General features: G+C 43.5%; 2 protein-coding genes across 4 annotated transcripts in view; both read right to left on the minus strand.

The window, feature by feature from the left end:
- The window catches only part of vwa7 (von Willebrand factor A domain containing 7), a 38,999-nt gene that overhangs the window by 6,069 nt on the left and 5,857 nt on the right, over positions 1–27,073 (minus strand). The window contains exons 1-14 of one of the 2 annotated variants that reach the window (XM_061972877.2): positions 8,153–8,429; positions 6,746–7,004; positions 6,382–6,615; positions 6,213–6,309; positions 4,351–4,485; positions 4,010–4,205; positions 3,764–3,933; positions 2,874–2,986; positions 2,697–2,813; positions 2,400–2,624; positions 1,228–1,360; positions 990–1,142; positions 830–922; positions 452–750 (exon numbers count right to left, since the gene is read on the minus strand). In XM_061972877.2, coding sequence (XP_061828861.1) covers positions 452–750; positions 830–922; positions 990–1,142; positions 1,228–1,360; positions 2,400–2,624; positions 2,697–2,813; positions 2,874–2,986; positions 3,764–3,933; positions 4,010–4,205; positions 4,351–4,485; positions 6,213–6,309; positions 6,382–6,615; positions 6,746–6,943 — 2,163 coding nt within the window. In that variant the 5' untranslated portion in view covers positions 6,944–7,004; positions 8,153–8,429. Of the gene's footprint in view, positions 1–451; positions 751–829; positions 923–989; positions 1,143–1,227; positions 1,361–2,399; positions 2,625–2,696; positions 2,814–2,873; positions 2,987–3,763; positions 3,934–4,009; positions 4,206–4,350; positions 4,486–6,212; positions 6,310–6,381; positions 6,616–6,745; positions 7,005–8,152; positions 8,430–27,073 lie in introns of those variants that run through there. The other variant, XM_061972876.2, reaches the window with a different exon arrangement.
- Positions 17,924–27,031, minus strand: LOC133614919 (uncharacterized). 2 transcript variants are annotated; one of them, XR_012050920.1, is made up of 2 exons: positions 18,667–25,819; positions 17,924–18,043 (listed from the first exon to the last, which is right to left on the minus strand). XR_012050920.1 is itself a non-coding variant. In XM_072915001.1 (2 exons), the coding sequence occupies exon 2, from the start codon at positions 25,209–25,211 to the stop codon at positions 19,044–19,046; it is 6,168 nt and encodes a 2,055-aa protein (XP_072771102.1). In that variant the 5' UTR covers positions 25,212–25,759; positions 26,383–27,031; the 3' UTR covers positions 18,303–19,043. The 2 variants fall into 2 exon arrangements, 1 of the variants encoding a protein (XP_072771102.1); XM_072915001.1 differs by lacking the exon at positions 17,924–18,043 and adding an exon at positions 26,383–27,031 and having other exon boundaries at positions 18,303–25,759.

Genomic DNA, 27,073 nt, shown 5'->3' on the forward strand with positions numbered 1-27,073 from the left:
CCACTCTACTGGTACTTTAAAGGGTGAAAATTCAAAAAATATTTGGTATACAATCTGTCTAAATTAGCAGTAAATTGGGACGCTGACATGTTTTGTCCTTAGCAAATTGAGTGTGAGTTGTTTTCTTAATCTGACACTATACAAAAAAACTATATAAAAATAAGCTTTGCTGCCATTTAATAACCCAGGAGTAAAATGCGGCTTGTTGCAGAATTCCAATTAGGCCAAAAAAATCCTACCCTTCATAAATTGGAAAATAGGCTCTTTTTTTTTAATGGGCTGTGGTCCAATGAAAATGAGTTTCTCGGCGCAAATGACCCTTGGGCTGCCCATTCGGCCCCACTGTCTTAAAAGGTAAACCATTAGTGTGCATCCGCCATACACTATGATAATTTAGTGTATACCTAAGAAGTGTTGACTGTGATGTTTAGCACAATGGCTACTTGCTCACCTGTATCTGGACATGAGTGGGCTGTACCATTTCCGTGGCAACCCTCTCCAGCTTGTTTCCTTCGCCGTCACGTCCCGTGAGGCGAACACAGAAGGGAACTCTGGGAATGGAGTCCACCCATCCAACCAGCTCCTCGGCAGCATAGCTTGACGAAGGAGATGACGCAGACGTGGAGGAGGAATTTAGTAACACTTGCTTCAGGCTCTCCCCTTCAGCTCCCAGCAGCGTCACATGACTGAATGAAACTTCCTGGTGAGGAGCCAGGCCCGTCACTGCCAGCACTAGAAAGGCAGGAACACCTAAAGGGTGAAATAAGAAATCAACTCCACAAATCACAGTTATGATGCCTCTAATACTAAAAATATAAATATCTTTAACCTGCGACAGGGCCGCCATCCACTCTGGCCAGTCCAGGGTGTGTGTCATTGGTTACAGTGGCAAAATAATACAGGAAATCCACACGGCTATCAGCTGAGGAGACCAATCGTCACAATAATATTATTTCTGCCATTTAATGGTTTATTTTTCACAGTAGTACCTATTACGTTGAATGTTATGTGTCCATCAGCTGTGGCTTGCAGGTGCCACTGCCCCGGCTGGATAGGAGGCCGCAGACGAACACGGTACAGACCATTGAAGGGCTGGAAGTCAGCCAGAGAGCCGTCCTCGCTCAGCAGAGACTGGCTGTGGCCTAAAAAAGGTATAGAGTGATTTGAAGTGATTTGTCTATACTCTCTATGCAGTTGTGTCCGTCGTGTTTTCTGCTCTCAGTTTACCTGAAGGATCGACAAGAAGGCACTCTGTCAGAAGGCCAGTAATGTGTAAGGTCACGTTTTTTACAGAGCTGTCAACTCTGAAGGAGTGTGATGACATCTGGTCCTGGTCCGTCTTGAGATAGAGAAGAGTCACCTGGTAAGAAAAAAAACCTTGAACACACCTATAGGAACCTTTTTAAGACCATTTTCCAGCACGGTAAATGTTGTTACAATGTTGGATACTTGTGTTAAACAATGCCAAAGCATCAAATCACTGAGGTTCATACATTTTGGCATGAGCTCGCTAAAGTTAAGATTGTATTCCTCTGGTTTAGGTTTTGAGAAAACACAAACAAGTTTGGATAAAGTATTATTTTCAATAATTCTTGGTATGCGCATAAAACACAGACGTGTGACATGCAGTAACATAAATGCTGGCAAAAAAACAGCTTTTCATGCTGAGTCTAAATCGCTCGGCGAGTGTGCAGGTGTATCTAAAGTTGTGACCGGGTGAATCTATGGTTATGGTTCTAATGTTTATGAAGTCTCTTTTTGACTGTGTCTGGGGGTGGGGGTAACAGTGCTGGCGACTTCAAGATATACATTTAAACAGTGTATTGTTTCAAAAGATGAATAATGATCATTTTGGAAAGTGTGAGGCATTGGTTTCATTTGCAATCGGGGAACGACTCCAAAATCGAACATCTTGCAGACAGACTCAAAAAACAGCTTATAAAAGTGTCTGTGGAGCAAAATATACGTAATAATTACACCAAAGCATTTACTGTACATAATATCTGGACCACAAGGAAGTGTTTTAAATGTAGATTAGAATCATCGTATGCCTTCTTTAATGGCCAAAACTATACCATTATTTTGCACCTATCTTTGTATTTTAGTTAGTGGGCTATGTTTTGGTTCATGAAGAATGCCATAGATACTATAACCTAGATTCCGATATCTCTTTTTGTATCCAGATTTATACTAAATTTCTAAATTTTTTTCCTGGGTCCTTGCGCCACTCCTTTACAATGTTTTTATGAAAATCGATTTTGTAGTTGATGCGTAATCCTGATGTATTAAACAAAAAAAATCATGAATGGACAAAAGAACAGTCCACATTTGTCCAAAAAATACATAATTGATATTACAGTTGTCCTTTGAATATGATTATTCCCTTGCAACGCATTTACCTTGTCAGCTGCTGTGTTGTCCTCCACAATAGAGGAGACGCTGTGGATGTCAGAGTTGCTGGTGAATATCGTCAGTCCTCCAGATAAAGATGACAGGGACATGTAGAGGGAGAACCGATCAGGGGGCAAAGCTTCTCTACTTCTCCTTTTCCTTTTCTTCTTCTTCCTCCTTCTTTCTGTGCTCTCTGTGGCATGGTTGGGGTCTTCAGTCAGGAGAAAGGTCACCTGTGGGAGCATTGGTTTAGTAAATGCTTGGTTTGTATCTTCTATCTTTTAATTAACAACGAACAGTCTTACTTTGCTCTGTTTGGCAAGCGCCAGGGCCTTCACTACGTCAAACAAGTGGGCGTCCTTGGGGGAGGCGTCAGTGAACACAAAGATTTCGGACAGCGGCGGACTGTGAGAGAGAGCCAGCTGCAAGAACACAACAGTTAGCGGACAAACACACTTGAATCATAGGAGTTTTGGATCTACCTGAATGGCTGTGAAGCACATCTCTGGTTCGTCTCCTCCTCCTAGCGCCATTAAGTTCTCCATGTGCTGCATAAACTGGTTGGGGTCATCCGTCTCGTACACTGGTCCCACCTCTGCACAAACACTGGTAATAAATCTAATGGGATTTATATTTCCGTAGTCACTCTGTATTAAATATAAAACGTGTATGTCTTTAATGCAGAGTGATCATTTAATTCCAATTGTCTGTTTCTGTTGGTCTTTAGGGCAGTTATGATTGCAACAAGTGGCTGCAAGCATGTGATTAAACCAAGAAACCATTCTGAAATTGGAATAAATAAAAACCCCACCATAAAGCATACTTTTAATGCTAACACGCACTTTTTTTTACTCAACCTGCCATGTCTGAAATTACAGCTTAATTGCACCCATAACTTTCTCAACCTCACTTTCTCAACTTTTTACAGGTTTTTCAGCAAATTGTTGTAGTCTCAGTTTGGTTGCCGGGCAGCCGGCAGAGGATTTACAACTACAGTTCTTTCTTTGCATCTTGCCCATTTAGGTCTTTCCTCTCAAAGTTTACGTATTTTGTTTTGGGGTTGACAAAGATTCACATTTAGAATTTAACCTTTAGAGGAGGTGCCCATTAAGTAATATCAAACATATATTAGTTAACTGTCACTTGTGGACGTTGTGTGACTGAGCCCGAGAGCAACATCTGGTAGAAAATTAATGGATGGATAAAAACTGAGCCACATGATTTCATAACTCATATGCTCAACTCTAACAGTATGCAGTGTCAAGTATTGGGTACTGGGAAGACAAAGTTGTGCCCAGCAGGGATCAAATGCTGTCGTTTCTGAGACACTGCCATGACAGCCGGTTTTATTCACGGCAGTGTGAACTCTCACCAGGGTCATGGAAGGGTACCAACACAAAGCTGCCGGTTTGCCCAGGGAGGCTGGCTCTATTCTGGATGAGGGTATGAGCCCGCAGACGAGCCGCTGTGATTTCCTCAAACATGCTCCCTGTGGTGTCCATGACAAAGACCAGTGCTGGGACCTGCTTCACGCTAAAAAGCCTGCATTACAAACATGCATATCTATTACAGTATTCTTCAGTATTTTCTTGACAGGCGAAAAAAACTTGAAAAGCACCTGAGGAAGGTCTTGTGTCCCACTGTGTCTCTGAGGTCTCTCAGTACTGTCAGCGTGGCTTCAAATGCCAGCATCGCCGCTTTCACGTGGAGGTAATGATGAGGGGAGAAGACAGGGGAGGTGCTGTCCTTGTTGATGCCCCCTTTGGCTCCTATAGAGCGACTGCTGTCCAGAATGCCTCCATGGCTGCATTTGCCTGACAACAGAAGTTGTTTTCAAAGCAATAGTGACTAAATTTACAGAATTAATTGGTCATTGTTGTTGTTTGACTGTCTAAGACAGACATTTACATGTAAAGGTATTTGTGTGAAAACTTGAACTGACTTGCTTTTTTCATATACCTTCAGGTTTTGGAGGGAAAGTGCTGAAGTAGCCGGTTGTAAGCATCTGGCCGTCTCGCTTTGTGTTTGTCAGTCTTGGGAGAAGGTTGTTCCGACAGGTGGCACTAAAGCACTCCATACAGGTGGGTGTGTCACCTGCGGAGGAGAGGGACGCCCATTACATGAGTTAACGACCATTCACCCTTTAACATGACTGATATGTATGAATACTTTGTATTATAAAATTAAATATAGCTACACCAGTTCTATTCAATTGGCAGCCCGGGGACCATATCCAACCCAGAAATGAGACCATACAGGCCCACAAGTTCAGTTCAAAACTTGTGAGACCAATTGTTTTGCAAAAAAATCCTAAAAACAGTGGATGGCTTCTGTTGTTTACATAAACTTAGACCATTGTAAGCGCACTGGCAGATCCTTGCATTGAAATTTTAACCTTGCTTGCAAATAAAGTACACAGGGTCAAAACTTGTGATTTTCCTCATGGCAGTTAAAAAAATTTTTTCGTGATGTAATTTGTGTAACCGATATGTTGCTGTTGCTTGTTTACTTTCAATTCAGTCAGTAGTCAATTGTTCAACTTCTTCAGTTATCCTAGTGTTGTTCCTCAAGGTTTCATTTTAGGCCCTTTTCATCATTTGGGCAATTCAACTGTTGTCAAAAAACTTGTGAGGGACTCACATTTTTGCAGCAGATTCTTAAAAACAGAGTGCTGTCAAAGAGATAATCTTTGACAAACGTTTTTGCAGAAGGTTTTTAAAAACAGCACAGCGCTCCTGTAATTCTGACAAAATAAAGAGACTAAAATGACACATTTATTGTAAAAGACTGAGTTTTTTCGGAATATACAAAATAAGACAAAGAAGTCCAGCCCCCTGTTGATATCCCTGATGTACACTGTTAAAACTTGATTATTTTTCCAGAAACAAGAGCCTTCACAAATTCAATGCATATGCACAAAATAGTCCTGCCAAATATTTATTTTACAACAAAAATATTCCATCCATCCATCCATTTGCTACCGCCTATTCCCTTTTGGGGTCGCGGGGGGCGCTGGAGCCTATCTCAGCTACAATCGGGCGGAAGGCGGGGTACACCCTGGACAAGTCGCCACCTCATCGCAGGGCCAACACTGATAACAAAAATATTGTGAAAGTTTAAAACATCACAATATTGATATTTTGTTCAATATGGATATTCTGTCTCAACCCCTAATTCAGTTCATATTAAAACATTGAGGAATAAGTGTGCTGTGCATAGGACAGTGACCGTATTGATTTTAAATAAAGTTGTATTTTGACTGATTCCAATGTGCTAAATCATGATATTCACAACATCAATAGTTTGTCCTATATACCTAATTCATATTATATTCAAGAGTCCAAACAATCATTCAGTGCATGAAGGACAGTGACAGGATCATTGTACCGATATTATGTAATTAACACTGTGCACTTCATATCAGTTCTACCTACTTATTTAGGCTGAACTTTCATGAGTAAAAACTTGTTTTTTAGAATTACATTTTGACCACTATTTAAGAATACAAAACAGTAACTCATCTCTACCAGTATGGACTACTTCATTATCAGTCATCGTTTTTAACATAACTGTATTTCACTTTTGTGTGCTAAGTTGGTTTTTTTGTGTTGCCAGGTGTAATTGATATAATTTTAGTTTTTTTTACCTTTGTTCATCCTCCTATAGTAGCCTTTCAGTTTCCATTCATGATTAATTGATCCCTAAACTGGTTAGACAAGCCTTAGCGATACATTGCCACTGCCACTATTTTAGTGCATTCCAAAAGGACCTTGTCGAGAGCAAGCATGACATGTTGAACCTTAAGTGTATGTCTAAGTTACCTTCAGCCACGGGGACAGCTGGCTCCTCAGGCTGCAACAGGTGCAGGTAAATCGAGCGCTGACCCATCTCCACCCAGTTACTGTGGCTGTAGAAGTCCTGGATGTAAATTAAATACATACATTTGCAGGGCAGACCATTTCATATAATAATTTAAGTGGTACTGTGTACCTGCAAGGAGTGAAATAGTTGGCCCAAGCTGTGACGGGCACTTTGGTGCTCATGGGCCCGTACTGACAGCAGCGTATGAGCCCAGAACCGCCGCAGCATTGCCATGGCACTGTCCACACGCTCAGAATCAAAGTGGTACACAGGGTCAGACTTGGTAGAGCTCAGGAAGTCCATCTCTGCATTGGCATTCACCACCTCCCCCATGGCTCTCCAGAACCCTCGCCCCAAACTGTTCTGCAAAGGATGCAGGCGGACATGTAGATTTCCAAGCGTGTTCATGGTATGTTATTGTAAAACCTCATTAATTATTTGAAAAAAGTCAACGCTTTTCACTTTTTTTTTCTCTCTAAATATTGTGGCACACCTCTTCCTCAGCATGGTGTTCCTTGTCTTTATGGATGTCCCTCAGAGTGTCCAACGTGACATTGAGAATGGCCTGCTCAGTGATGTACTGGTGTGTGTGCGAATCCCAGGACAGCGTCAACACCCGAGACCAAAAGTTGGGGAGAAAGCATGTGCACGGTGCCGCCAGGAGAAGGTAAGCACAAATGAACCAGTGCATTCTACTTAGATTGTCCTTCCAAACGCTTCTTGTGAAATCATGTCTTAGCCTCACATCGTACCTGCATATGAAAGATCAGGTTATAACAGGAAAACAAACATTTTCGAATATTATTCATTCATTGCTTTTTATATTTAGTAAATAAATATTGTAAATAAATAATTGTCTATTTCAGTTTCTTTTGTAGCTGCTCACAGTTGGGACAGTTATTTGTTTTTGTTTAGTTTTGGCATAATATGAAATAAAATAAATCAAGATTCAATGAAAAAAATATTCAAAATGAATTTAAAAAAAGACATATGCCACATAAGTTGTACAATTCAGACTTTAAACAAACAATGTTCATAAAGAATGTCTCAAAATTTAAACGATCGGTTGTGTGTGATCTTCTGTTGCATATGTGACAGATATTAATATGCGTATTAACTTCAGCAATACTAATAAAACTTCACTACGTGACAAATTTTTTCTTTTAAGTGTATTTATTTTTTCACTCTATTACGCAACGTCAAAGGAGAGTAGCCTACTGTTGTTTTACTGTATTTTATCATACAGTGCTTAACTTATCTTAAACATTGCCTTTGCTAATCAAGAAAATTGTAATATGAGCAAAATAATTCAACTCATAAGATTTATCTTACAGAACAGCTTGGAACAGAACAGATCTAAGTAATTGTAGCTTCTACTTTTTCCCTCCAGAGCTTCCTCTGCAGCGTTGGAGCCAACGCGTGAAAAACACATTTGTTGTATTGTCTGACAATATTAATGAACAACAAAGTGACATTCAAGGGGGCTTGTTGGACTTTGTCTGAAACACAATGCAAGATTGGTTCATTAAACAATTTGTTAAATTAGTTGTAATTGATAATGACATGTCACCCGCTCATAAACCCCGCCCTTCGGCCAAAAAAAACCTCTTCATGCATTTCTCTGAGCTTGGTCTGTACTGAGTCCCCTCATTGTTCCTTATCCCAACACAATACATTTGTTCTCCCAACTCTCACAAGGAAGAAGCTGAAACAAAGACCCCAAACAAGCATACCCTCTTCGGCGTTTAAACTGATTGGTGTGGCAAACATGAAACTTCTGTAGTTTCTCGTTTGTAACCAGTGTGAGCATGTGCATTGCCTTTGCATTTGGAAAATGTGATTTTACGTCTACGACTACAAGAACATATAAGAAGAATGCAAATTAAGAAAAAGCTCTCACCTCACATCTTCTCCTTGTGTCTTCACACTTGATGCAGAATCACAATCCCACGGGTGCACCGCATATGTTCGTTCATTAAACAATGTAGACTTTCACTTCAAAAGGTCAGCAGGACACTTTCACTCCGCTTAACAAAATGTAAGTGAAGTCTTCAATTGAACTTTGCTCTAAACCCTGAAAAGTGAAATGACAACGGAGACATGGCTCCAAGAGGTAGTTTGTTGGGTTTCGATGAGTTTCTGGCTCGGCACTGAGTGGTCTTGAGTGTGTTTCTTGGGAAGTGGGACACAGTGTGAGGCAGAAGACATCTCGTCATCGCTCTCTACGGCCCGACTTGCCCCCCCTCATTAACGCACGGTGCATTGATTCACCACAATAGAGACGCATATATTACCATCCATGGGGCTCAACTTAGGTCTTAACCCACCCTCCCCCCTTTCGTCCTCCATCTATCACTCTCCCTTTTTTCTTACTATTACAAAAACCACAGCCCCTTCCTCCCACCCCACTTTTAATGGCAAAGGGGTGGCAGTTGCTGTCCATCACTGGGGGAATTGGCGAATATGACATCGTTGGACATGAAGTTAAGCATTTGTATTTTGTGGTCGATCCTGCACTCGGGATCTTTGTGTGTGGAGTTTGCATGTTCTCCCCGTGACTGCGTGGGTTCTCTCCGGGTACTCCGGCTTCCTCCCACCTCCAAAGACATGCACCTGCGGATAGGTTGATTGGCAACACTAAATTGGCCCTAGTGTGTGAATGTGAGTGTGAATGTTGTCTGTCTATCTGTGTTGGCCCTGCGATGAGGTGGCGACTTGTCCAGGGTGTACCCCGCCTACCGCCTGAATGCAGCTGAAATAGGCTCCAGCACCCCCCGCAACCCCGAAAGGGACAAGCGGTAGAAAATGAATGGAGGGATTGGTAATTTATTGATTGATTGATTGATTGAGAAGTTTATTGACATCTTAAAGAATTGAATCCATGTAATGCTTTAAAAAGGCAAATGGATGGCACAAAATGCCAAAAGGCTTGTTTCCATTGTGGTCTATTAAGTATTCATCACACTTGATAAATTCAATAATAAAATACATTCAACCTGTAACATGTATATAAAAAATTATGTTAAAAAATGGATAAATTATGTACATATACACAGTATACATGTCTGTCAGGTGATTTGAAAAACAATATATACTAAAAATGGGGGGGGGGGGTATATACACTATGTTCATGACACTATGTACATGACTATGCACATGTTGACTCCAAGAGTGTGCACAACAGAATGAGAAAATATATATACACTATAACCACATATAAACCTGTTTGATGCTTTGGAAAGTTGCTTGGGATCAATTTTGGTTCAGATCAGGAAGAGGTTGAGCTGAGCCATGAATTTATGGCAGTTTTAAAATTTAGTAGGGAAGTTCAAATTTTAAGGTCTTTTGATAGTGCATTCCACTGTGTGGTGGCGAAATAGTAGAATGTATTTTTTCCCATGGGAGTCTTGAATTTGGGGGGGACGAGGTCTGAGGAACTCCCTCTCGTGTAGTATCTGTGAGCATCACTTTGGTGAAATAGTTCGACAGGTTGTTGGGGATAGTTTCTCTGAGTATTTTGAATACCAGGCACATTGTAATTTGGTGTACTCTTTCCTCAACTCTAAGCCATCCCAATTTGGTAAAGTGGGCTTGAGTTAGGTGAGTCCTGTATGGGAGGTTGAGCAGGAGTCTCACCAGCTTGTTTTGGGAAGTTTGCCATTTTGTTTTTAGTGGCTTGGGGATACTGGTGAACCATGAGGTGCAGGTGTAGTCAAAATGACACTGTATGTAATAAGGGTCTTAAGTGTATCCCTGTTGATAAACGCAGAAATCCTGCCCAAAAATCTAGTTTTATTATTGATCTTGGTGATTGCTTTTAATGCCATTTTTCGCCCGAGAGAGTGTTGTCCAATATACAACCTAGGTAAATTACCTTGTCTTTGCTGGTGATTATGGTATCACCTGCTTTAATCGTAAAGCCTGGGGATTTACCTAGGTTGTGCCTGGACCCAAATAGGATGGACTCTATTTTACCCAGGTGTAGTGACAGTTTGTTATCGGAAAGCCAGAGACAGAGATTACTTAGTTGGATGCTTAGTGCACTTTCAACCTTCAATTTGTCCCTGTCAGAGACCAGGATCGCAGAATTGTCCGCGAACAGGAACAAATTGCTGTTACATGCTGATTTCATGTTGTTATCAAGAATAACAATGGTCCCAGAATGCTCCCCTGTGGGACACCACAGCTCAACTTGAGGGGAGAGGACAGTGATCCGTTCACCTCGACCACCTGTTCTCTATCCTCAAGGTAAGATTTCATCCAGTTTGTGGCTGCACTGTCAAAACCGATTGCCCTCAACTTGTTTTAACAGTATTGAGTGGTTAACTGTGTCGAATGCCTTTTGAAGTTCCAGCATAACCATTCCACAGCACTTGCCCATGTCTATTTTCTGAATCCTGATTGAAATTTGAGTAGGAGCTCGTGATTTGATAGATATATACATATAAATATATACATATATATATATATATATATATATATATATATATATATATATATATATATATATATATGTATATATATATATATATATATATATATATATATATATATATATATATATATATATATACACACATACATATACATACATACATACATATATATATATATATATATATATATATATATATATATATATATATATATATATATATATATATATATATATTCATATATATATATATATATATATATATATATGTAACGGGTATAAGAAATACTTTGATTATTTGAGTGAAATTTCTGCTAAAATATGTATATTGTTTGTTATGCAATGAGAGGTCCAATTGCGCCATCTGCTGGTACTGAAAGTCTGTAAATATGACCGCAAACCGGAAGCTTATTGGCAGACTTCCTGTTCTCTGCTAATGGTAAGCCACGTTCTGATTTTGCTCCGCAAAATATTATATGTTACACTAAAGTTTACGTGAGATTTATTGTAAGATACACAGTTATTTAATAGCAGTTGAAATGCTACGTTGTGGAATTTTCGTTTTGAATTGATTGTTGCTCACGTCAGATGTATTACTATTTTGCACTGAAGTCGATATTATTTTCCCCCTGTAGACATCGAAATCAGCAGAGGTGCTAACCACATATTGTGTGTATGTGCGTTCTGATCACTCATTGCAGGTAATAATTGTTGCACTATGCGTTTTACGTGTCAAGACGTTCAATTTAAATTTGTATTGTTCGCCATTTTAACATGCGAACAACGTGGTCTGTCATATTCGCTAGTCACCACCAGAGGGTGCTAAAAGTCCATTTAATTAATTGTGTCATGTCTTGTATTGTATTTTGTATTTTTCTATTTTCTATTTCATAAATATATTGTATTTTGTATTTTTCTATTTTCTATTTCATAAATATATAAAGGATGATGTTGGTTAAAAACCAAGTTTAAAATATGTTGTATTAAAAGATAAAAGCAAGTTAAAACCACTATACGATCACACACACGTTAAAAAAGTATACTGTTAAAAGCCATTGTATTAAGTCACATCTGTAATTGTATTTCATGTAATTGTAAAAATATGAAAATGTTATGTACTTGGGCAGACTTCCTGTTCTCTGCTAATGACATCGAAATCAGCAGAGGTGCTAACCACATATTGTGTGTATGTGCGTTCTGATCACTCATTGCAGACTTCCTGTTCTCTGCTAATGCTACCAGTAAAGAACCATATCATCCAATCCAGCCTGTGTGTGGGTTCTTGGCGGGACGGGTACACAGCAGTTACATTGGTGCCGTGACCTGAGACTCCTATCAAGTTCGTCGAACCGGTGACCGTCCTGCCTACCACATCGCTCCATGAAGCCATCAGTTCACAGTATTTGTGTGTTCACAGTTTGCAAGGGTAGCATATATTGCAGTGAAGCTCATTATAGTGTGTCACAGCGGCACAGATCATTTTATGTGGCTTAGCAGTAACGTGTCACACAGACTACTGATTTGTTTAATCATTTTGATTCTATTTGCCATTTTCTTATTGATGATTTCACAAAGTGGGGTGGACTGTACTGTATTGTGGCAGACATTTTTGAAACATGTATTTTCAGAGTAATCCACTTTTTCCACGGTTTGGCACACCCATTCAAGTTGGCAGAGGCAGGGGTATGCCTACTCCCATCCCCTTTTCTGTTGATAGTCCTGCCCCAGGTGTTAGTTTACCCCCATTAGAGGCAGTTTCCAATGCTAGCGTACATAATGCAGCTAACCAACGCACTAGCTCTTATTTGCCTCAAGTCACGTCTACACCAAATCCTATTGGTAGCGTCTCTGAGTGTGTAGCTGACCAGATGAGGACTGTCATTCAGGAGATAGGTCAACAGTTAGCTGATAGCATCATGTCACGTATGCAGCCAAATAACACAGTAACTCCTGCTTCAACTTTCACACAGAATGTAACCAGCACACTGAGTCAGCCTAGCCATGTGTCTGGTGTATCTCAGGTTTAGGTTGTCACACAGAGGAAGGTTAAGGAACCACCACCATTTGTAGGAGATGGGTCGGATTCAATTAAGGTGCATGAATGGGAAGATCTGATGAGAACATTCATTAAGAGGAGTAATGTGAGAGTCGAAGAGCAGGCTGAGGAGATCCTTATGCATTTGAGGGGAAAAGCTAAGGATGTAGCGAAGTTTGGCATTAGGAACAGTAATATTGACATGCATGCTCAGCCCGACCTGATTTATGGTCTACTTAGAAAACACTTTAGCTGTACTAGGTACTCTTCTGTCCCCTTAGCTGACTTTTACTCGACTTTGCCTAGAGACCAGGAAGACCCCTATGACTACTGGCTGAGACTGAACAGGGCAGCTGACCTCGCCATTGACTGTCTGAGAGAGCAGGGCAAGACTCTGGACAACCCTGAAACAGAGGTGACTTGCATGTTTATTCGGAACTGTCCATGCAAAGACCTGGCTCTCACTTTTAGATCCAAAACAATCGACAAATGGTCAGCGTGTGAAGTACTGGAGGTGCTGAACGAGTACCATGCTGAGATGAGCTGCAAAGCAACTCCCCCAGTACACACTGTGAAGAGGATGGACATCGCAGTACACGCAGCTGAGGTGAGCCATAGTCCAGCCCTTGACCGCAGTGGTCACAAGCCACCTCAAACCCAGAGCCCTCAGTATGTCCCTCTAGCGGAGGTGATGGCTATGTTGGAAAAGGTTCTGCTGCGTGGGACCTCTAACCAGTCACAAGTAAGGAAGCGAGCTCCACCCAGGTGTCTTGAGAACAGAGTTGACGGGTTCACTGACATGCCATGCATTATTTGCAAAGATGACAGTCACAGTGCTTTCTCTCATTGCCGGGAGAAGAGGCTTTGCTTCAAGTGCTATGCTCCAGGCCATTCACGTCGTGACTGTCCAGCGAGGAGGACCACTCCACAACCTCAGGAAAACTGACCGATCTGCACACAGGGGAGGACCGTGCAGATCAGCTAATTGAACCTCCAACAAGTTATGAGAAGCCCGACATGCTTGATATTGAATCCCTCTATGAGTCGCACAGCAGTTATAGTGGCAGTACAGTAGTCTCATCCAAGAAACTGATCTTTCAGGGATCCCAGAGAATAGCAGAGACTGATAGCCTGTTCTACACGCCTGTACTTGTAAAGAATGGCCCCACTTTCAAAGCACTGTTAGACAGCGGGTCAATGGCCTGTACAATAAGTGAGTCTGCTGTTGAGTCCCTGCTGCAGCAATGCCCTGACATGACAAAGGACACAGCTGATGGTTATGTCATTGTAGGCTGCGGTGGACACCGCGTTTCCCCCAAAGACATGTATAACCTTGATGTTACCGTTTACGGATGCAGGATGATCGTTCCGGTAATGGTTGTACCTGGCCAGACAGAAGCAATGATCCTTGGCAGCAATGCTATCAAGCATATCCTAACTCAACTGAAGAGCACTGACGGCTACTGGAGGCTTGTTTCCTCGCCCGACAATGGTCAGACTGATGACCACTGCCAATTCTTGTCACTACTGTCCAACACAGAGAGATGGAGAGGTGAATGCATTCCAGATAAGGTGGGAACAGTGAAAGTCAAAAGTTGTGTAACACTGAAACCACAGAGTGAGCACCTTGTCTGGGGCAAGTTACCTGAGTCAGCTGTGATGTCAGTAGGCAGTACCGTGGTCGTTGAGCCGACCCAGTCTAAAGCCAGACCCAAACAAATCCTTGTTGGAAGGGTTATTACTCCACTTCGGGGAGATCGATGGGTGCCCATTAAAGTCATTAACCCTACAAACAGAACTGTGGTGTTGAGAAGGAACGCCAAGATCGCAGATGTGTCCCCCTGTATCGCAGTGGAGGACCTACCCAAAGCGGAGGAGGTCAAGTGCAACATGCAGTGTGTGCAGAGCGAAGATGTGCATCCAAGGTCAGAAGAGGACATGGTGCGTGCACTGGAGACTCTGGGCCTGCAAGACATTGATATGAAGTCATGCGAAGTGTCACTGCAGTGGAAAGACAAGCTTGTTCACATTATTGAAGAATATGAATCAATCTTCTCCAGACACAAGATGGACTGCGGAGAGGCCAAAGAGTTTGTGCATCGCATCCACCTTGTTGATGACAAGCCGTTCCGTCTACCATACAGGCGCATACCACCAAGCCAGTATGAGAAACTGAGAACGACTCTGAATGAGATGGAGGAAAAAGGCATTATTCAAAAGTCGAGCAGTGAATATGCATCTGCACTCGTTCTCGTATGGAAGCGGAATGGAGACCTCAGAGTATGCACTGACTTCAGATGGCTCAACGCAAGAACTGTGAAGGATGCCTACCCACTGCCGCACCAAGCAGATGCTCTAGCCGTACTCGGTGGAAATGCTCTATTCTCCACGATGGACCTAACATCAGGCTTCTATAATGTCCCCTTGCATCCTGATGACAAGAAGTATACAGCATTCTCATCACCCTTTGGACTTCATGAATATAACCGTCTCCCTCAGGGCCTATGCAACAGTCCACCTACCTTCATGAGGATGATGATGTCAATATTCGGTGACGAGAATTTCACGAGCCTGTTGTGTTACCTCGACGATCTGATGGTATTTGCACCTACAGAAGAAGTTGCACTCAAACGCCTGCAGATGGTGTTTGCCCGCCTCAAGGAGCACAACCTTAAGCTCGCACCCAAGAAGTGCTTCTTCCTCAGGAGGACTGTGAAATTTCTCGGGCACGTCATCAGTGAAGACGGAGTTCGAACAGACCCTGAGAAAGTCAGAGCCATAAATGACCTACAGGTCGCAGACGTCATGGAATCCGATGGTAAAACACCTTGTCCTAGTAAAATCAGATCGTTTTTAGGCATGGTGATGTACTACCAAAGTTTCATTGAGGCATGTTTTGCGAAGGCTAAACCGCTGTTCAGGCTCACAGCTGAACCTAGTGCTCTGTGCAAACGCAAGAAAGGTCGCAAACCTGTGAAGAAAGGAGGTCCTGTGAAGCTGACTCCTGCTGATTGGTCCGACGCATGCCAGACCGCGTTTGAGACACTGAAACACAACCTCATGACAAGTGCCCACCCAGATTTCAATGCCCCGTTCATTCTGGCTGTTGACGCATCCTTTGATGGGATTGGAGCTGTCCTATCGCAACTTCCGCCTGGTGGAAAGGTAGCCAGACCTGTCGCCTTTGCGAGTAGAACGCTCTCTCGCTCCCAGCTAAACTACCCTGCGCACCGACTTGAATTTCTTGCCTTGAAATGGGCAGTATGCGACAAATTCAGCCACTGGTTGAAAGGCAGACACTTTACCACATGGACTGACAATAACCCCTTGACATATATTCTGACCAAACCCAGACTTGACGCGTGTGAACAGCGGTGGGTGGCAAAGCTCGCTGCTTATGACTTCGACTTGAAGTACATTCCCGGCCCAAAGAATATCGTAGCCGACGCATTGAGTCGTGAGCCATTTGTCCAGTCGTGTGTGGGTCATCGCCTTGTCACTGAACCTTATGCCTCACTGTTGGAACAAGTCAACGGTGTGAATGACAGAACTGTGCAAGAGGTGTTCAGAGTGTCCAACAACTGTCAGGCTGTTGTGGACGAAGGCGGTGAGACATCAGACGGGCCAGTGCAAGAGGCAATTTCACCGAACACAAGAGGCTCAGTTGCGTCAGAGGAAGTCGCTGCCATCTTTAGTGCTCAGTCCACTGGAGGTGTGAGTCACATGATTGGGGCAGACGCTGCCTTCAGTCTTCTACAGAAGGAAGACCAGTCCACTGCACTCCCTCAGAGTCAGCTCGTTGGTCAACAGGAGCAAGACAAGACAGTAGGCAGGGCCATGTACTTTGTACAGAGACACAAGAGACCTACCAGGCATGAACGAGCTGTTGAGTCACATAGTGTGATCAAACTTCTAAAGCATTGGAGTAGACTGATCATACAGAATGGCATGCTGTACAAGATAAGAAAGGATCCCCAGATGAACAAGAAGATCCTCCAGTTCATAGTACCAGACTCTTTAAAGCAGAAAGTCCTCCAAGGTCTCCATGACTCAGCAGGTCACCAAGGCCAGCATCGAACCTTGTCTCTGGTGAGGCAACGATTCTTCTGGAGTGGCATGGAACGGGATGTTGTGAACTATGTTCAGTCTTGTCAGCGCTGCATAGTAGGGAAGACACCCGAGCCACACAGCCGTGCGCCTCTCAAGAACATTGTCACCTCTGAGCCTATGGAGTTGGTCTGCATAGACTTTTGGACTGCTGAGCAAGGGAACAAGTCTGTGGATGTTCTAGTTGTGACCGATCACTTCTCCAAGATGGCACACGCCTTCCCATGCAAGAATCAGACTGCCAGGCAAGTCGCTCGTCGTCTCTGGAATGACTTCTTTCTAATTTATGGCTTTCCTCGGCCCATCCATTCGGACCAGGGAGCCAATTTTGAGAGCAAGCTGATTAAGGAGCTTCTAGAGATGGCTGGGGTACAGAAGTCCCATACGACTCCGTATCACCCCATGGGAAATGGTGTCACAGAGCGTTTTAACAGGACCCTGGGAGATATGATCAGGTCTCTTCCCCTTCAGTCCAAAGCAAAGTGGCCACAAATGCTGCAGCAACTTACCTTCTGCTACAACTGCGCAGAGCATGAGACAACAGGCTTTGCACCTTTCTACTTAATGTTTGGAAGAATCCCTCGTCTCCCTGTCGACGTCATGTTTCAACATGCTCTCACCAATGACGCTGTTGTCAGTCACTCAGATTTTGTGTCCCAACTGAAGAAGGATCTGAATGAAGCTGCTCAGATTGTGCAGAGGAACAGTCTCAGGGAACAGACTCGCCACGCCAAGTTGTACAACCGCAAAGTCAAATGCAACGCTTACATGGGCTAGGCGGGTTAAAAGTATAAACCGTGTAACAGAAGATGGTTCGTCTAGGAGCCTGAGGTATGAAAGATGACGACAACTAGTTATCTTGCTTTTGACTGCATTAAATGTATTAACACACAAATATAAATGACACAGATGACACAATAGAAAAACAATAAACAAAATAATGCCCAAAACAAAAATACAAGATGCAGTCTTTCTGCCTTCTTGGAACCAGTTCACAGTTCAGTTCAAAAAGGTACGCAAACGCTTTTGCGTCAGTCCAAAAGTTCAGTTAAAAAACAAAAGTAATCCAAAAGGTTCGCCGCGGAGGAGAGAAAAAAATGCTTGTCCTACCGCGTAGGTGTTTAGCTCGCCATTTGTTGAGTTGAGTTTGAATTGGATAGGAAGCTCAGGTTGTTTGGGTCAACGGGTATTCCTTCCCGTAAAAAAAACCTGACCTAAAAGTCCAAAAAAAACAAAGTGAGTAACCTAGTTACCTCTTCACTAGTAAAGTACATTATATATGTACTTGAAAGCATAATGTAAGCATTCAATTGTCCCGAATGACTAATTTGTTGTACTAATAAACCAATTGATATGACATAATTAACCATGTTGATTAATATACAATCATGAGTCATTAACTCATTAAAATGAACATTCATAATACATTTCTAATACAGATCATGATTTCTTATCTAAATTGATAAAACTCAATCATAGATCAATTACATATTCAATTACAAATTAATTTACAAATTCAATTACAAGTTCAATTACAAATTCAATTACAAGTGCACTTATATAACCTAGTTTCATAATAATACTCATTATTAGAAACTCAATGTATCATAATTCAAATTCAAGTACTTGTCCAAACATTCAAAGTTGAGAAACAATCAAGCAAAGTTAACTTAAAGTGTTGCGCAACAACCTAAATACACGCACCTGCGTTCCATCTGATTCGCATCCACAAAGTGGCAAAAGCATATTAGCAGTTTAAAGCCCTTTGCCACTTTGCTAAACTAAACTGTTGCCTATAAATCGGCTGGATGATCAAAAGAAAAGAAAACATAATTACCTGAGTAATCGAGGCAAAACAACATACCATACACGCCCCGATAATCGAACATGCCGGCTCTATGGAAGAATGGCAGCGGTTAGCGCCTATGCTAAAACAAATGCTAAAATAATATTGGCGACATGACACATGATTGTGAGTGTGAAATTCCATTGATTATGCCATGGCCAAAGACTCACCTAATTAAGAAGTTTGCAAAGTGTCAGAATGAGAAGATTTTGCAAGTTTCTTCTCAAGCGCGTCTCACAGCACCGCAGCCACAGCAGACGGGAGGGGGTGGTGAAGTGAGCAGCACTTCCTTAAAAGGAAGCGAGCGGCAGGAAGTAACCCTCCACAATAAAAGTCTTTGCACTGTATGCGCATTTTCAATGGGTAATTTAAATATGGGTTACAGGTTCCCCCTCTATACTCATGTACGGCCTCGTACATGGAGGTGGCTGACGGCAAACAATTTGTTCCTGGGGAGTGATTGTCGATCCAGACTCCTCTACTTGCAGTGTAGAATCAAAGACATTACTCAATCCTTGAAACAAGGTCTGGATACTGCGCAAAACTGGATGTCCAAGCTTTGAATATTGAAGGCGACTGGGAGGTTTGCGGATTCGAGAAGGCCGTGGAGCTAGCGATACAGATTCTGGACTGAATGTTTCGGTTCCAGTGGGTGACTTGGGCTCACTCAAGGTAGATGCTGCTTGCGGAGAGCCTGACGTAGAGTAGGTGCTGTCCTCTGGCTGCTGCAAAGCATCACCATCCACTTCTGGCACTAACTCTGTGTCCTGCAATTCAAACACTTGCCCAGGGTCGGCAGGCGTTTCCTGATCCATCTCTACACTGTGCACCACACCAACAGGATCCCCTTCTGTAGCACGTTGTGAGGGCTGGCCAGGCAAACTCACGGGCACTGCAACTGGGACAACTGAAGGTATAGGAACAGGTAAGTCAATCACACTTGTGAATTTTGCTGGAGCGGAGCAGGTTTCAGGTAAGTTGGATAGATACACATCTGGGGGGTAGTATTCTGGTTCAGAGAGCTCCAGAATTGCTGGGTCCACAGGTGGAATCACTCTGGCTGATGTCGTTGGTTGCTTTGGCAAGTCTGCTTTGGGGGTTGTTGACAAATAGCCACAAGGCAGCAGCAAGTCTCGGTGGAGGGTCCTTACAGGTCGAACTTTCCCCTCAGGCTTGACGGTATATACCGGAAGAGTGCCGGCTCTCTCCTTGACAATATACACATCCGACTCCCACCTATCTGCTATCTTGTGCTTGCCTCTCAACTTGACATTCCTAACCAAGACTCTATCCCCTACCGATAATTCGGAGGGTGTAACTCTCTTGTCAAATCGAGACTTGTTCCTCCCCATGACCTTTTCTGCATTCTTAGTCGCAATGCGGTAGCTGTCTTCAAGATGGGACTTAAGCTTTTCAACGTACTGTGAATGGGATGTTTGAGGATTTCCAGACACAGGCAGACCAAAAACCAAATCGATAGGCAACCGGGGTTGTCGACCAAACATTAATTCGTAGGGGGAGTAGCCGGTGACGTCATTGCGGGTGCAATTGTAAGCATGTACCAGAGGCTTTACAAAATCCCTCCAATGAGTTTTGTCTTGGTCTTGCAGGGTGCCCAACATGTTCAGGAGCGTACGGTTGAACCTTTCCACAGGATTGCCACGAGGGTGGTAAGGCGTGGTTCTGATCTTGTGGATTCCCATAATCTGACAGAGCTCCTTGATGGTGTGTGATTCGAAATCAGGCCCTTGGTCACTGTGGAGCCTTTCGGGTATTCCATAATGAACCAGGAAATTGTCCCACAGGGCTTTGGCTACTGTCGTGGCTTTCTGATTCGAGGTTGGGACCGCTACAGCGTACTTAGTAAAATGGTCAGTGATGACAAGTACATTCTTCGTGCTACTCCGATCTGGTTCGATTGAAAGAAAGTCCATACAAACAAGTTCGAGCGGTCTTGCTGTTTGGATATTTACTAACGGTGCAGCTCTCTCTGGCAGCGCTTTCCTACGAACGCACCTCTCACAGGTCTTTACTTTATTAGTAATGTCGATGGACATGCGTGGCCAGTAGAAGCGTGCTCTAATGAGGTCAATTGTCCTCTCTGTTCCAAGATGGCCCATCTGGTCATGCAACTGGTAAAGGACCTCTGTTCGACACTCCTCTGGTAAGACAAGTTGGTAGCTGGGCTCACCATTAATGTTTCTTTTCCTAACGAGGACGTTATTGAAGATCTCCAGTCGTGGCAACTCACGCAGGAGCAGCGGCAGATCTGGAAGCTGTTCCCTCAGAGAAGGCGGCGGGCTGAATCCATGTTCCAACTGAGCGACAACATGCTGAATAACCGGATCTGCTCTTTGTTTGTCTGCAATCTCAGTAACAGACAGAAAGGAAGTGACTGGAAAAGAGAACTGTTGATCATCCACAAAGCTGTCCGGTAGGCCGTCAACGCTGATTGAGAGAGCTTGCACAAGAGCTGCCACTTGCAGTTTGTCTGGTGAGCTGTACACAAGGTGCCTGTCACATACTGCCTGCACTAAGTGTTCGTCAATAGAGATGCAGGAAGGGTCGTCCAAATGGTGTTGTGCGAACCTCAGGATTCTCTCTCGTTTCTTCTTGGAACTGTTGTCCTCTGGGTGTTCCACATGAGGCTGCCGAGAGAGCCCATCCGCATCGGCGTTCAGCTTCCCTGCTCTGTAAATAATTTTGAAGGTGTATGTGGAGAGCGATGAGAGCCACCGGTAGCTAGTCGCGTCCAGTTTGGCAGATGTCAGCAGGTAGGTGAGCGGATTGCTGTCAGTGACTACAGTGAAGGTGGAGCCATACAGGTAGTCACTGAATTTTTCTGTCACTGCCCATTTTAGAGCCAAAAACTCTAATTTGTGGGCAGAGTAACGGGCTTCGCTGCGTGATACGCCCCTGCTGGCAAATGCAACAGCTCTTTTGCGTCCATCGTGCTCCTGATATAACACCGCCCCTAGCCCGGTTGAACAAGCGTCTGTGTGCAGGACGTAAGGCTTGCTTGGATCCGCAAAAGCGAGGACGGGGGCTGTGGTGAGCTTCTGAATTATGGCCTCGAAAGAGTCCTGGCAAGCAGGTGTCGAACGTCCGCCAAAGTTCTCTTTTGGATTGAGATAGTGTTGGGATTTGACCGCTTGCTTTGTTTTCTTTTGGCTAGGAGGGTAACCGGCAGTCAACTCATTGAGGAGTCTTGCGATAGAAGAGTACCCCTCAACGAACCTACGGTAATATCCCGCAAAGCCGAGGAATGATCGAAGCTCTTTAAGGTTCTTCGGGACTGGCCAAGTCATTAAGGCGGAAATCTTGCTGGGGTCCGTCTCCACTCCGTTACTGGAAACCACATGCCCAAGATAGTGGACAGACGTCTGAAAGAACATGCATTTCTCCACTGATAGCTTTAACCCATACTCCTTCAAACGCTGAAGTACATTCTGGAGTCTCTGCTCGTGTTCTTCTAGCGTTGGGGCAAATACTATCAAGTCATCAATGAAGACTAGTGCCTGCTTCAGATTTAAGTCCCCCACGCAATGCTCCATGAGCCTCTGGAACGTGCTCGGCGCATTGGTGATACCTTGGGGCATGCGGTTAAATTCGTAAAACCCTAGCGGGCAGACGAAAGCGGTCTTGGCCTTGTCCCTCTCCTCCATCTCGATCTGGTAATACCCAGATTTTAAATCCAACACCGAGAACCAGACAGATCCAGACAAAGCTGAAAACGTGTCCTCGAGCTTAGGCAGGGCATAGGCATCTTTGATGGTTTGTGCATTCAACTTCCTGTAGTCGATGCAGAGTCTTACTGTGCCATTTTTCTTCCTCACCACAACTATCGGGGAAGCAAAAGGTGAGCTTGATTCACGTATGACCCCGGACTCCAACAATTCCTGAAGGTGCTTGCGAACAGCATCCACGTCTTGAGGATTAAGCGGCCTAGGCCGTTGTTTAAAGGTGGCTGGATCAGACAAGTTGATTTCATGTTTTACCTTGTCTGTTCGACCGAAATCAAGGTCGTGTTTCGCAAAGACCTCCGGAACGCTGTTGAGCATAGCTGTCACACGGAGCTTCCATTCAGGAGAGAGAGGAGAGTCACCAAAATTGTATGTTAACTGGGATGGCTCTACACTTTGCTCTTTATGGAAAACAGACTGGATGGCACTGATTTCGGCAATGCGTCCTCTGACTGGGATCACAATGTCGTGACCTGATTTGTTCGTGGCTACCACAGGCAGCCTGGCAGGTTGGACAGAAGGTAGATCAACCAGGCAGGACTGTATAATCAGACCACCAGGAAGGGTAAATGAAGCTGGGTGTTGAATCACAACTTCTTTCTCGCCTTGCAGGAATGGACACACAGCAAAAGCATCCAGCACTACAGTTTGCCCAGCGGGGATTGTCAGGGCCTCGGTGGACTGCATTCTCAACACTCCCTGGTGGTCATCGGTTGCCAGCTTGTGTCTTATTTCCAGAATCTTCAGCACTGCTCTGTAACCAAAGGGAACCGGATGGAATTCGGGTCGTTTATGACTATGAAGGTCATACACAGTGTCCAAAGTGTTTGTGCCAATGAGAACAGGCGGCTGTGAAGATCGCAGATCAGGGACAACAAGAGCAAGAGTGTTAATGTCCATCTCCTCACCGACAAACTCTGCCGGGAATGTTATGCCAAGCTCTATATATCCAATATAAGGCACACTCTGTCCGTTGGCGCCCTCTACCTCTAGGAGATTGTTCAAAGGTTTTACTTCATGATCTGCGAGGTAGGTGTTGTAAAACGAGTGCGAAACTGTTGTGACCGGAGATCCTGTGTCAAAGAGGCAATGGTAGTTGGCTCCTCGGATTTTGATCACTCCAGTGCTTCTGGTGCCAACCAAGCCTTTTGGTATTGAGGCTTGAAAAGTTGAGTGCCTGCTGTGGGGACAACGATCGATGGACTGCTCCCACTTGTCCCTCCGAGGAAGCTGCATGCAGTTTAACGGCTTACGGCTCTCCCCGGATTGTTGCTTGAGCTTGACCTGTCTCCTCTTGTTCTCCACTAGAGCGGGGTTTGGATTGTTTGGACAGTTTGGGGAAATGTGTCCATCTTGCCCGCATTTGAAACAAAACCAAGGTTTTGGCGCATTGCTGTTTCTTGGTTTCTGCTTGTTCTGTTTGTGATCTGTTCTGTCAGTGTTCTGTGTTTTTCTAGACAACAGAGCGGACATCTGCTCTTGAAGCTTGACCATTTGCTTTCTCAATTCATCAATGGCACTTGCATTTGAAGAATGGCCACACGAACATCGAGTAGCGCTCTGAGTCTGTAGATTGACACGATGTTTAACTGAGGGAATGTGTCTTTTCATGAGAGCATCTTTGGTGTACTGTCTGTCTTCTTCAGTTCTGAGCATGAAGAGTAAATCGGCAAAGGAGGGCGGCTGATCCTTTTTCTGTTCCAATTGCAACTTGTTTATCACAGTATTGTCCCAGCAGCCCCTGCAAAACTGCTTCAACAGGTGTTTGTCGGTGTCACCTGCCGGAATGCCACCTCGTTTTATCACGCCACTGATTGTTAATTGGAGTCTCTGCAAATATGAAGATGGTCTTTCTCCATGGTCTTGGAACGTATTTAAGAACTTGGCAAATAGTTCCTCTCCATCCTCGACAGTCGCGTATGCAGAGTCAAGAATCCGCAGGAATGTGGCAGGCAGGGCGTTTGGTTCCAAATGTTTGACTAAATCAGCAGCAGGGGAAAGGAGACTTTCGATTATGCGTCTTGTTATGTGCAAAGGAGCAAGACTAGGATCAGCACTTAACAACTCCATCTGTGTTTTCCAGGCTTCATAGTCTGCTTCATGAGGGGGTTTCGGGACTTTTCCTGAGAATGTGCGCAGCCGTAATGGAGACAGTAACTGAGTGTTAACATCATCCCTGCGCACAATGTGCTCCACTACCAGTCTTTGGACTTCGGGGCGGGTCAGCTCATGACCAGACAGTGAAATCCTTGGCGCTGTCGGTGGGTTAGAAGGGGCTTGAACACGGAGCACGTCACCGCTAGCCACTCCGTCCTCGGTGTCATCCGCCTCCATATCTTCATCATCTCCTTCATCTTCTCCCCAAACAGCTCCAAGATGAGAGCTAATTTGGTCCATAGCTCCTTTTAAAACATGTTCGAATGGACGACCACTCTCCCGGGAAAGGCGTCTCAAAACTTGGAGATAGTCCACAGATTGGTGTTGGTACTGGGGATGCTCCGCTGTGGCTGCGGCACCCTCGACCAAAAGTAAGTTAACAACAACTTCACCGGTTGCTGTGTGAGTCGTATATGGCAAAAACGGTTTTAGCTTTTCTAACGCCGCAACGTCTACAAACTCAACGGCCAGGTTTTTGTAATAAGGGTTTTGACTATCGTAAACAATAATTGCTTTCTTAATGTCACCATACCCGCTTAAATTATCAATAATTTCTTTCTCTGTTTCAGTGTTTGTTGCACCACTAACAATTACCATATGAGCAATGTCCATACCACTTTCTACAAAGTAATCCATCTTTCAACTCAACAAAAAAAAATATATGTATATACACAAGGTCGTATCAAAAATCGTTCACACTGTCAGGCTCCTGGCTAGCTCGCCAATTGTAACGCTTACATGGGCTAGGCGGGTTAAAAGTATAAACCGTGTAACAGAAGATGGTTCGTCTAGGAGCCTGAGGTATGAAAGATGACGACAACTAGTTATCTTGCTTTTGACTGCATTAAATGTATTAACACACAAATATAAATGACACAGATGACACAATAGAAAAACAATAAACAAAATAATGCCCAAAACAAAAATACAAGATGCAGTCTTTCTGCCTTCTTGGAACCAGTTCACAGTTCAGTTCAAAAAGGTACGCAAACGCTTTTGCGTCAGTCCAAAAGTTCAGTTAAAAAACAAAAGTAATCCAAAAGGTTCGCCGCGGAGGAGAGAAAAAAATGCTTGTCCTACCGCGTAGGTGTTTAGCTCGCCATTTGTTGAGTTGAGTTTGAATTGGATAGGAAGCTCAGGTTGTTTGGGTCAACGGGTATTCCTTCCCGTAAAAAAAACCTGACCTAAAAGTCCAAAAAAAACAAAGTGAGTAACCTAGTTACCTCTTCACTAGTAAAGTACATTATATATGTACTTGAAAGCATAATGTAGGCATTCAATTGTCCCGAATGACTAATTTGTTGTACTAATAAACCAATTGATATGACATAATTAACCATGTTGATTAATATACAATCATGAGTCATTAACTCATTAAAATGAACATTCATAATACATTTCTAATACAGATCATGATTTCTTATCTAAATTGATAAAACTCAATCATAGATCAATTACATATTCAATTACAAATTAATTTACAAATTCAATTACAAGTTCAATTACAAATTCAATTACAAGTGCACTTATATAACCTAGTTTCATAATAATACTCATTATTAGAAACTCAATGTATCATAATTCAAATTCAAGTACTTGTCCAAACATTCAAAGTTGAGAAACAATCAAGCAAAGTTAACTTAAAGTGTTGCGCAACAACCTAAATACACGCACCTGCGTTCCATCTGATTCGCATCCACAAAGTGGCAAAAGCATATTAGCAGTTTAAAGCCCTTTGCCACTTTGCTAAACTAAACTGTTGCCTATAAATCGGCTGGATGATCAAAAGAAAAGAAAACATAATTACCTGAGTAATCGAGGCAAAACAACATACCATACACGCCCCGATAATCGAACATGCCGGCTCTATGGAAGAATGGCAGCGGTTAGCGCCTATGCTAAAACAAATGCTAAAATAATATTGGCGACATGACACATGATTGTGAGTGTGAAATTCCATTGATTATGCCATGGCCAAAGACTCACCTAATTAAGAAGTTTGCAAAGTGTCAGAATGAGAAGATTTTGCAAGTTTCTTCTCAAGCGCGTCTCACAGCACCGCAGCCACAGCAGACGGGAGGGGGTGGTGAAGTGAGCAGCACTTCCTTAAAAGGAAGCGAGCGGCAGGAAGTAACCCTCCACAATAAAAGTCTTTGCACTGTATGCGCATTTTCAATGGGTAATTTAAATATGGGTTACACAAAGGCTCACCCCTCGTCGTTGGAGACAGTGTTAATTGCCAACAGAGGTGTGCCAGGAAAACGCAAGGTTGCGGACAAATGGGAGTCGACCCCTTATGAAGTCATCTCAGTCAGACCTGAACTCAATGTCTACAGAGTCAAGGATTGCCTGACAGGCAGAGAGTGAGTCGTTCACCGGAATCTACTACTCTCTGTTAGCTTCCTGCCATGTGACAGAGACCTGGACAATGTCTCTGGGCACTCTGAATGTGACTCTGCTGCGCATGGAAGTGATGTATGTCCTGACGTGCCTGATTT

This window comes from Nerophis lumbriciformis, linkage group LG17 (assembly GCF_033978685.3).
Source record: "Nerophis lumbriciformis linkage group LG17, RoL_Nlum_v2.1, whole genome shotgun sequence".
Classification (NCBI taxonomy): Eukaryota; Metazoa; Chordata; class Actinopteri; order Syngnathiformes; family Syngnathidae; genus Nerophis; species Nerophis lumbriciformis.

Excerpts from the sequence above, each read along its gene's own strand:
- LOC133614919 (XM_072915001.1), bottom strand. The coding sequence starts at position 25,211 with ATGGATTACTTTGTAGAAAGTGGTATGGACATTGCTCATATGGTAATT.